Consider the following 12,279-nt stretch of genomic DNA (forward strand, 5'->3'; position numbering starts at 1 on the left):
TGGTTTATGGAACCAAACTCTCTTTGAAAATAACAAACAGAAACCCAGAAACAACAACACAGTAACTTTCCAAAAGAGTTCCTATTTCCAGCTTCACAGAACCTTCTTTTACCATCCAAACAAGAAGCGACTCCTCCCTCCACAGTCCGACACATAAGCAACAGAATTAGAATAGAGAGACTTCCTACGTCCTAGGAATTGTGTTAGATGCTGAAGATTGAAAGCTGAAAAGACATATTCTCTGCCCTCAGCAACTCAGATTTAATTGGGGGTGAAAATAGGGAGTGACCAGAACAAGTGATTTTAATATACATGGTAAATGACAAGATAGGTACACACGTCATGCTTTGGGAAAACATAGGATGATGTGTCCAACTCTTGAAGATGATAGCTACTGAGTCTTCAAGTATGAGTAAGACTTATTCAGGCCCTGCTAAGAGAGTTGGAACCTTCTTTTCTAGAGCTGGGTTAGATAAAACAGTGGCCTGGTGTTGGCTGCAGTGTCCTGCCCCAGTCCCAATTCCCATGTTTTGTTACGTGTTTAGTTCCACAAGCATTTCAGAATTAACCCCAGATAGGCATGGGAAACAAAGGAGGAATTTTAAAGATGGGGACAACCCGGTATGATCTGCAGATTAAATCAAGTTGGAGACAAATAGGATACGCAGCTGCTCCTGACTTAACGATGGAGTTATGTCCCAGTAAAACCATCGTAAGATGAAAATACTGTAAGTAAAAAATGCATTTACTACACCTAACCTGGTGAACATTATAGCTTAGCCTAGCCTGCCTTAAACGTGCTCTGGACACTTACATTAGCCTACAGATAGGCAAAACTATCCAACACAAAGCCTATTTTACAATAAAGTGTTGAATATCTCACGTAATTATCGAAAACTATATTAAAAGTGAACAACAGAATGGTTGAGTGGGCACTCACCATTGACGCATGCAGCTGAGAGCACACCGGGCACACAGATGGGCGTTTCACAGACAAGACAGAGTGTCCAGAAAATGCAGGTGACACGGTACACTGTAGAGTATTGGCTGTTTACCTTCGTGATAGCGTGGCTGACTCGGAACTGTGGCTCGTTGCTGCTGCCAGCATCACTAACCCGGGAAAAGATCAAAATTCAGGATTCAAAGTATAGTTTCTACAGAATACGTTTCGCTTTTACACTATCGTAAAAACAAAAAATCGTAAGTCAAACTGTCGTAAGCCAAGGACCGGCTGTGTTGAAAGAGGGCGCGCACACCTGGAAGTAGTTAATTTAATTAGGAAGCTGTTGCAGGAGTTCAGGTGAGAAGCTCTCAGGAGAAGTGATGGACAATAGCACCTGTGAAGGACTGGGGGTGGAGGGTGAGGGAAAAGCAGGAAAGAATTAAGCCCTTGAATCCATCATTATTCCATCCGGGATCTCTCACCAAGTCAGAGGAACATAGGAGAAGGAGCAGGCCTGGAATGAAAGATTAACTCAGGACACTTAGTAGTTTGTGGTATCCTTATGGCTTTTAACCATCCTGTTTTGATTTCTATTTCATTGTTTCTGGGCCTTCTCTGCCTTATTTTACTATAAGTTCATGAGAGCAAGGAACTCATTTGTCTCCATAGCCCTTAGGAGGCCTTTTGAAAAAGCACTCTTAGCAAATTGTTAAAAATGTCACTCTGCAAAAGTAAATGAGCATGTGTCAAAGTTTTATGTACCCATTAGTTAAAGGAACCAGTAGAATGACTGAGCTGATTCAAGAAGGTTTTGAAGAATGGCAAAAAAAGTATGATGAAATGAAGGCAATGTTAGAAACCAACGTGGTTAATTTGTAGGGAAAAAACCCCTAAGCTTTGGGTTTTTCATTTTCTATCAAACAGAAACAAAATACATCACACCTTATCAATTTTCTGTAAGTTACCCTTTAAGTTTACAGGGTTGTAAAACATCTGGGCTCGCATCAATTTTTAGATTTCCCCAGAGTCAGATGACTTTTCAGTTGGCATGTTAGAAAGCAGTCTGAAGTGAAATTTTAAAGATACATCCATATTCATCATTTTGCCTTATTTCCAAGTTTTGAAAACTTTTCTACATATTTTCCTACAGTAATGTCTATTTTAAAAATATTGAATTTATATCCCGAGACTATACAAAAATAGATTCGAGGTGGTATAAATTAAAGCAAAATTAAAAGCAAAAGAATAAAATCAATAAAGTAAAAAGGAAATAAAATTGATAAGATACCACAATTAAAGTTGAGATTTGTTCATGCATTTCTAGGCAGTCAGGACAAAATAATTTACACAGTAAATTATTCATCTCTTATCATAAAGGAAGAAAAATCCAGTGCTGAGGTGGTTGATATTGCGTTTTGTGATTCCTCTTCCTCCTTCTAAATTCTAAAACAGTGTCATATGGACCTTCACCGAAATGACATAGGTGTAGTGGCATATGTTCCCAACATTTGTACAGTAACTATAGGCACAGATTACCAATGACTATTTGTTATGGATTTTTTTGATCAAAATCAATGACTTCATATTTTTAAGTGCATCTGTATGAACGAAAATGTATTCGTTAAAAACAGACTTTTATTTGGAGTAGTTTCAGTGAGAAAAAAAGCCTTCACACTTCGCCCTCACATTCCATATGTAATGTACAAAGTCGCTTAGATAAAATAAGCTTTCTTCATCAGCCATTTGGCACAAATCTCTACCAAATTAAATACCACATCTTTAATCTTTACCAGGTAGGTCAGCACGTGGCCACACATCTGAACATCTGTGACTGCACCTGCTCCTGTGGAGGCAACACATCTGAACATCTGTGACTGTACCTGCTCCTCTGGGAGTCTGAGGCAGAGCCCTGTCCTGAGCCCAGAGGAGGAAGCTCTCTGTGTGGGCCTGGTGGACGTTTACTCTCTCACTGGCACTGTGGTAGAAAGTGTCCACCACCTCCCTTAGCATCTCCAGAAAGACACTAGGGTGCTTACCTCTGCAGCTAGAAGAAATCAAGTTGTTGACATGACAGCATTACCTGAGTTTGATACCAGAATTGCAGTTCATCAAAACAGAGTTTTTTATTTATAAAATCAGAATCCATAACAATCACGGCCTACTTCACGGCATGCTGATATGCTTGGTCCTTTTCTCATAGACTCAGTCAGCTGTAAGTCTTCATCAAATGATGTAGATGGTGACGTCTTGAGGGCTGGGCTACATCTTACTTACTCTCCTCTGTTTAAAAGATTTGACAGGGCATGTAGATGGATCCTATAAATGGGTGAAGAAGATTGTAACGAACTGATTAGTGACCCTTTTTGCTACTTAAAATAAGAGGTTACGATAGAAAGAAGAGACTTTTTTAGCATGGATTTTTCAAGCCCACCATCAAATATTAATATTTTTAATAGTTCTTAATAGTGACCTACAAAATTGTACTGCACATTGTACCACACTGGCTTTGTTTCATGTATACGTGGGTTGTTTCCTGCCTTTAGCTCTTTGAGGGTAAACCCACACCTACAAGCCATAGGGATGGGCACATAATGAATGCTTAGGCGACACATACTTATTAACTTCTTACATCTAGTGGCTCTACAAAGTAGACAAAAAAAGATAGGTGGAAAAGGAAAAGAAGTAATATCTGGAAGAATGGCAAATAGCTGTCAAGATTGTCTCTGAAACTACACTCAGGGCAGGTATGCTAATGATCATTGTTCTCTCCTTTTGAGTATAAATTCTGCCTTGGATTCCTCATCACAGTCCCCCTGGCAGGTATAATAAAAAATGCAGAGTGGATATGAGAAAAAAAAACCTATTTACTCTCTTTGATGTAGAATTTGTTCTTAGTCGTTACGCTGATAGCCCTGATTTGCCTCAGTTCAGTGAAAAACAAAACAAAAAACCTATGAACAAGTCAAGATAAAGTTTTAAAAAATGCAGCTTGTTTTATTTTTATATAAACTAAAACACCAGAGCTCATTGCTTCCTATATTAAATACATAAATTATAAAATAACCATTCATAAAACTTTACATACAATAAGTTGATTCCAATCTCTACGGTAATACATATAATACATGTACGTGTTCGCTGTACTTCAGAGGATCATTCTGGTGAAACTTGATTTATACTTTTCTTCCATTAATAGACAAGCACTGAAGCAATATATGGACTCATGCTAATGAGGCGGAAATAACCCCAACTGAGGCAGCTGATTGGATGAAAGCTCTGAGAAATTGGCCCCCTGGCTACATGTATGCAGTAGACATCTGGAAGATTATGGATTCAAATACCTTGGCTCTATACTTGAGTCCCCACAGAATTGGATCTTGAAGGTTAAAACATGCACGAACTCTTCTGCAAATGGGATTTTAGTTGATAAAAATACGAGATTTGGGCTAATATTAATACCGTAGATTGTGCTGGACTTACTGTCGCTCCTCCCGGAAAACCATCGGCATCACTACAAGGCTGCTTTAAGGGCTTGAGTAATGGAAAACCAATGAGAAGTTCTTTGCCTCAGTCTACAACAGGGAATAGTAGTAATGAACAGAAGGTGGGGTAAGAGGGATAAGAGGCAGGCAAGGAGGGAAAGAGCACAGACACCTGATGCTGAACAAAAACATGAGTTACCCAGCAGTTATCAGAGAAACCCCTTCCTTAAGTCCTCAGTCGTAGGACAGACGTACACATGTAGTAAGTACGCACACCATCATACTATATACAGAATACATATGTGTATATATGTACAGCACATATTTATAAGTGTTTGGATTTTGATCTGCCTCATTATTATGGTTAATAGGGGAAATAGGCACATTTTGTGAGATGTCAATCAAATATAAGTGATTCCTGTTATTAATGGATGCTGGGGATATGCTTTTGGGAAACTGCATCATCCACAATTCAGCAAGTTTGTGGAATCTTGATTGCAGGCAAAGTTGGACTCAAAGTTATTCATCCACACCACTCCCACCATGCAGAATTTTGATATAACAAGGATGGAAATAGAAGCATCGGTACAAAGACCTCAATGCAAAAACAGAGAGACAAAAACAGGGAACCAACCAACGACTGGTACCTTTGAGTTTGAATACAGAAAATGATAATCTTCTTGTTCTTTGCCACATTACCCCTGAAGTATATCTTTAGTAATTTTGATTGAACATTGGACTCTCAACAATAGAAGATTTATTTAGGAAGAACTAAACTGCCAAACTAAAGGCAGCAAAGGAATGTGAATCTGCCCTGGCCTGTACTGAAACGGAATCACAGAGGATCAGCTCCAACCTTCTACGATGTCTGAATCCTTTTGCCAGCACTTCTGAAATTCAGTCTCAAGACAATAATGAGGCAGTTGAATGGAGTGGAAACGTTTCTCTCTCAAGACCTTGTGACCTACTTTTTTCCCTTTAGAAAGTAGAAGTCCCCTCATAGAACCATTACGGAAGCATTAACTCATTGCGTAAGCAGTCATCTAAGCTTTGATTACTGATCTCTCAAAAGTTATATTGAACTTCTTCAATATAGTAGATAAATATATATATTTTCTATGCCACTCTTCGACAGATCAAAAAATTCAATTAAATATTTAAAAAAAAAAAAACGCTTTCCATGGATTTTGATGCAACATAACACACGTTCCAATTATTTAAACATCGGTGCAAAACTGATGAATATTTTGTTTCCATGAAAGTCTAGGCATATTAAAAAGATTTGCTTCATTTTAAAACAATAAACTTATGCATTTCATTGAAGACATTGAACATATATGAATTACACAAGTTTTACAAAAAAAGTTGACAGTAGGCAAAAAGGAATAATAAGTTTGCCAGAGATTTATTTCAAACCGAAAGCAAAGTTAATTGAAATAAAATACTGTAGCAAAAATTATTTGGCAAAACTTTATTTCCTTTATTACTAGTAGAGAACAAATGTTCACTTTCTACTCCAGTGACAACCCATGAGCCCTCTACATCATCTCTATCCTACTGAAGAACCATGCCACCTGCGTGAAGTTATTTGTGAATGGAAGGAAAAAAGTCAAAAATTTATTCTTCCATTCCTAAAATCTCACTATTGGCAATAATTTCATTTATGTGACACAGGTTAAAAGGGATCTTTTATTTATTTTTAGCAAATTCTAGTGTTTCCTAAAATAAAACTTGGCGGCATTATAAAAAAGTCAATTTAGTAATAGATGCTTTCTATTATGATAGCCGAATAGTCTTCCATTTTTTTCCTTTCTCATAAAATTTTTCCTGTCTTGAATAACTGTTAAATTGCGATTTTCATTTTATCTCAAGCTATTTTTAAATATTGTCAGTTGTGTTAATTTTCCAAGAGATGAATATTTTGTTAAGAAAATATTAAATAAATCAACCCTGGAAAATGCTGTTTTGATTGCTAGTAACTCATTGGCCAAATGTGTCAGGATAGTTACAATGAAAAATTTAAGATCAGACTAGGGATTATCCACTCTGTAAGAAGTGGGGCCACAGTAAACCTCTCTAGTAGTAATGAGACTCTCTTTTTACTATTGCTGTACATCATCTACAAGGGCAGCATTCATTTACATATGGTCCATTTCTATGGATCCATGAGTGACTGTTCACGTACATTTACATTTCGCTGTTTTTTATAACTGTGGAAGTGGACAACAGATGTACTCATAATAATGTTTGGCCTTATCTAATAATACATTAATTTTGAGGATCATGAGTAAGACTTGGTAAAAATGCTACCTTTTAGCCTAAAGTCTAGAGAAATTTGCTAATCTCCTTGATCATAAGCAACAAGAACCCCTCCTTTTGCATTCACCATAAACACATCTAAATTTGCTTAAATGGTTACTCTAGGTATTGCTCTTATGTGATTTTTTTTGTGTGATGCAATCAGATTTACAGCAGATAAGGTGTATGATTAAACTATAGAATTTCTACAAATGTTTCTAATCATTAAAAAATAGTCAATGTTTGGATACAAACTACATTTTGGAGTGGAGGTGGGGAAAGCAAGATGAATTGAAGAAAAGTAGGTTTGGTGGTGGAGACGGAATATGATTTGCTCAGATGGACCGTGGACTGGCCAATGAAGAGCAATGGAAAAGTTGAAGATATGGGAGAGTAATATGTTGATATTTGAAAGGAGGGAGTCACAGACTGTAGTGGCACTTTTCACATTGCTGCACAATAAATCTACTATTCACATTAATCTGGAACCCACCCAGTTGAACAAAGTATTCAGCAGATGGATAATTATTTTGTAAATTCCCAATCACATCATTGGACCTTCCCTCCAAATGAAAGGGATAATCAGATGATGTCATGCTATTGGTTCACTCCAGGCCTTAATTTTATGGTTGGCTCTCCTACGGTAAAAGTCGAGTTTTATATTATGGTGTGCATATGCAGTAGGAGAGCTGGGAGATACTCATCACTGAAATGACACATTCTACCTTGTTCAGTAGCATGAGATGATCTATTTACTCTAGGTTATTAGAGATCCTGGCTCTGGATCTCTCAATCTTTATTGCTAGTAATGTCCCTGGTAGTTTGAAGGGAAAGCATCATTGCTGCAGGCTTAGATCTAACCAAACTGAAGCATTATTTTATTACGCAGGGGACTCTTCTTCTCGACAATACAAGAAATTCAAATAATAATAGCAGTCATAATAATTACAAAGCACTTTGTGCTACTTTAAGCACCTCTTGTTCCAGAATTGCAAAAAAGAAACTTTATGAAAAAGCATTTTAACCTCATTTTGCAGATGAGGAAACTGAGGCACAGAGAGGTTATGTGACTGGGCCAAAGATACCTGTGTGTCATCAGTAGATGTAAGAACGAAAAGTGGAGCCCAGCATCGTAGCTGTTCTTGTACATTCTTCAGTTATTGTCCTGGCTTTGAAAATGCCAGTGCTAAAACCGAAGATGCTGAACCCACGTATGGGGGCATTTGGGTAGCATTTCATAGAAAAGAGTTTCTGGCTCCCTACACACATTCTCCACGCATGGGAATTCTAGCCCTGTAAATAAAACCTTGACGACTTGAAAAATTGAGGCTGTTTTGTTATCTACAGTAAATGAGGTGTAAAATTAGCTTTTTGGGAACACTTATTTGCTCTCAGATCTGAATCTAAGACTCAGTATTACATAACTTAGGAAAAGTCCCAGTCTTCTAATTGACTCTGGTAGAAAATAACTTTATCAGTAACATAATGTTACTTCTATAGAAAATAGTAGAGCTATCTTTTTGCTGTCAGCTCTCTGAAAAAAAAAAAAAAGTTATCGATCTATATGACAAGAGGTTTGAGTGCTCTAGGTATATCAGGCCATTTAAAAAAATAATCATAATTTAGTTTAATATTCACATATCTGTGGCAAACTCAATAGTTGGTAGAAGTTTAACTTATCACCTCTATGGTGTTTTAACTCAAATAACATAACATTTATTTACAGGCATTTTAAGCAGCCGTTTGAAGACCAGTATTTGGAAAACGGAAAGATCCAGGGATGCTCTCTGGCCCATGTTCCCTATAGATGTTGGCATTCTAAAAAGAATTAAGTCAGGGAGCTTGTGATTTCAAGCGTTATCTTCTTGATTTTCGATATGAATGAGATCAGTCTGTTGTTCATGGAGGAACACAGATGTGACGGAAGGTCAAGGAAACAGCAAGTCTGCTTTTATTTTTCATGTTATGTTCGCCTGAGTCCTTGGCCTTGTCACCAGTGTAGTCGGGGTCACTGCGATCTGCTCCTCATCTGTCGTCTGTGGAATGAATGCAGTTGCCAGCTCTACCTTCTGCAGAAAAACAAACCGGAGAGTGCTCTTTTTCCCGTTCACACTGCAGATGTCTCTGTTCCTGAGTTTTAAACAATAATAAAGACAGAAAAGCAAATCCCTGTAGTAAGAAACCAGACTTTTCAAATGAAACATTTTATTGTAAATAGTTCCTTATAGGTATTCCTCGTGCTTCATTCCCCACCCACCCTTGTGTTTTGTTGGTTTTGTTTTGATTTTTTTAAAATGCTGTTTATTTCATGACTAGTGTTTCCATGGGGTGTGGTGTTACAGTAAAATGGCACCCCCTGCACAGCAGGGGTAGAATGTTTCATTGTAACTTTGGTTCTATGCCCGAGACATCTTTGCTTGATCTGCTGAAATTGTTTCCATTGCTGAATTTTTTCTTTACACAATATATGTTTATAGTTCTTTTCTTCTGGTTTGACATATACATGTTTCATTAAATGCAGCATATATTGTAGATTTTCAACAGGGTCACGTAGGAACTGTCAAGTAAGAAACCTTGAATAATGGCTTTAAAATACATAGTTGTAGTCCTGGCTACAGGGTAGTTCTTAATTTTCGATCTCCCTTTCACTGCTGTAAACATTTCTGCCATCTTGAAGGTTTAGAAGCATTTGCCTTTCTGGGGTCTTATCCATGTTTTCGATTAGTCTGTAAAACACGGAAAATTCTTTAATCATCATTTCTGTCAATAGCTGAAACAGAAAAACACTAAAACTTTTTTTTAAGAAAAAAGTATTTTTTATTATTTACCATCTCTTTGAGTTGTATGATCTTGTGCAAGTTACATAAAGAAAGCCGTTAAGCTTAATTCCATTAATTTTAAATGAGAAAATAGAAGTATCTATTTTAAAGGTTGTTGCAACATAATGCATATAAAGCAACGAACAGTTCTTATCTCACACTAAGTGGCCTGAAATATTAGATTTTATCATTATTACCTTTTGCTCTGGGGGCCTTCCAAGGCGTTGCCTTAAGAAGCTCATCTGAGTCATCATGCCCCTAACTATCAATATACTATTTTAAAAGGTCTGTCTATCCCTTTCGGTGACTTATTTTTATGTTATATTTCCTCCCAACAACTGTATCCAGCGGCAAGTGTTGCCCCTGGAAGTCCAGACCTGAGGATTCCCTGGGAATATTTTCCCACACAGGTTTCCTGGTTGACCCCAAAGGTGTCCCTGAAAAGGTGCTTCCCTGGGCTATGTCAGTCAGGACTCCTAGTTCTGTTTCTCTTTAAGTCCATGTGTCTGGGTTTTCACTTGCATAGCAGTTTAGGACATAATGTTCTCTTCGAAAAAAAAAAAAAAATGCTGGAAATGGTGTGGGGGACGTGCTCTTATGTGCTGCTTAAGGTCAGGGCTTTTAGAGTCTGAATGATGTGGATGGTGAAAAATATTTCTATTTTCTCACTGTGTGCCCAAGGACAAGTTAGTTAACTTCTCTGTCTTAATTTCCCAATCTATAAAATAAAGATACTGACTCTGTAGCAGGATTCTACTGGTGCCCCAGAAATGGTGACCATTATCTAAAGTGGTGGCAAAGGAGGCACTTAGTACCTCAAGGATGCTTGCGGTTCACCACAGAATTCATACCTGCAGAGCCACTCCATCTGCTCCAAAAGACTAGATTAGATTGGGATAAAAGTGACAGAGTCACAGAGAACCAGTAGAAAGGAAGCACAATGGCTGGGATGAGAGTTGGAAGAAGAAGGAGGTACCAAAAGGCATAAACAGAAATTGGTGGTGCTTGTACAAAGGAGACTCACATTCTAGTGCTCAAACTCGGAGCAATGCTCATCTTCCTTTGTCTCTCTGGGCAGGGAACTGGAGAGGGATGGTGGGCAGAGATGGGACAGTAGCTCCCTTCCCAGCAAGAAGCAAGGAGCTGGGGCTGGTACCACCAATGCTGGAACCCAGAGTGGCAGTGGAAGAGTTGGGGGCTCAGCCAGTCAGGGAAAGTGCAGTCAGCACGCCCCACATGGCTTCTGAGCAATTTATACATATGTCCCCCACATGACCAGTCTTTCATCGCCTCCCAAAGAAAAGACACTGAGAACTGGTCTGGTTAGTAACAGCCAGAGGAACAGTATCAACCTCAGGGAAAGTGCCATAACCACTGCCAATGGGCTTGAGAGACATGGTCCCCTCTCCCTCGTCCCTGCCCTTCTGAAGAGCTGGGCCTCAAAGGGAAGGGAAAGAGATCTTATACAGAATTTTTAAACTGAGCTAGATTTTCAAGAACTGAAAGCGACTAAAAAATTTGGGAACCAATCTAAGATTTAATTGTAGGATGAGAGGGAAATAACACAGAACTTGAGTAAAAGCCATGCTTTGAGAAAAAGATTATGTTCATATTTATATCGAACTGGAATGAGAGCCCTAAACAACAAGAATATTCCCATATTCCCTAGTCAAGAAGAGAACTGATCAGAATATATATAAAAGATACTTTAAGGTATGTGTATGTGTGTATATGTGTATGTATATATGTAGCATATGTGTGTTTGTTTATATAAAATAAATACGTAAACACAAAAGTCTTTTACTTGCAAACTTTCAACTTACATGCTTCTCAGAGATAAACGCTAAATTCTGTTTCAAAGCACATATGTGTAATATCTGCCAGTCACAACAGGTAAAGCCCATCATCTGAGTAAAACCATGTTGGTTCCAAAAAACAAGTAAACTTAAAGGCAGTCTCCCAGAATGTTAAATTTCTGTACATTGAGTGTCTTTAAAAGGAATTATGATTTCTTCAGCAAAGCTAGATTTATTCAAACTGGCATTATGAAAAACTGAAGTGTTATCCAGTAGGTCACCATAGATGACGAATTTTCAATAAACCAAAGGTCAGTACACTATAACTCAAACCACATAGAATATAAATGTGTCTTTGACTCAGGAGGCCCTTCTGGATATTCTAGAACCTCGGGGACAAATACCACGTGATTTCACGTACATGTGGAGACTAAAGAACAAAATAAACAACAACAACAGAAACAAACTCATAGATACAGAGAATATTTCGAGGGCTACTAGATGGGAGGGTGGTTGGGGGAAGGAAAAAAGGGTAAAAGGATTAAGAAGTACAAATGACAGTTACAAAATAGACATGGAGATATGAAGTAGAGCATAAGTTAAACAGTCAACAGTGTTATAATAAATATGTAGTGGGGAAGTGGGGTACTAGATTTAGTGGAGTGATCACTGTGAGTTATATAGATCTCTAATCACTATGCTGTAGAACTGAAACTAATATATTATTGTATGCCAACTATAAATGAAAAAAAAAACATTGAATTGTACCATGTAAATATGAGCAACTAATTGTCTATTATATTTCAATGAAGCTGGAGAAAAAGAATAAGGAGCAAAATTCTCCTATTCTAAACAACAAATATAGTAGAGGTTGGTCATATTGCCATTTGTTTTTCCATAGGCCACGTACAGGCATTCATAGGAGGGACTGGTAAAATATA

The 12,279-nt window shown here is 37.7% G+C and overlaps 1 protein-coding gene across 2 annotated transcripts in view; it reads right to left on the reverse strand.

The window, feature by feature from the left end:
- Positions 1–7,312: 7,312 nt before the first annotated feature.
- The window catches only part of JAKMIP2 (janus kinase and microtubule interacting protein 2), a 140,106-nt gene continuing 135,139 nt past the window's right edge, over positions 7,313–12,279 (reverse strand). Inside the window, exon 22 of one of the 2 annotated variants that reach the window (XM_039836473.1) lies at positions 7,313–9,449. Coding sequence is in view for 1 of the 2 variants with exons in the window: in XM_039836474.1 (XP_039692408.1) it covers positions 9,429–9,449 (21 nt within the window). In the remaining variant the exon portion in view is untranslated. The remainder of the gene's footprint in view (positions 9,450–12,279) is intronic. The other variant, XM_039836474.1, reaches the window with a different exon arrangement.

This window comes from Pteropus medius, unplaced genomic scaffold (genome assembly GCF_902729225.1).
Source record: "Pteropus medius unplaced genomic scaffold, Ma_sr-lr_union100, whole genome shotgun sequence".
Lineage (NCBI taxonomy): Eukaryota > Metazoa > Chordata > Mammalia > Chiroptera > Pteropodidae > Pteropus > Pteropus medius.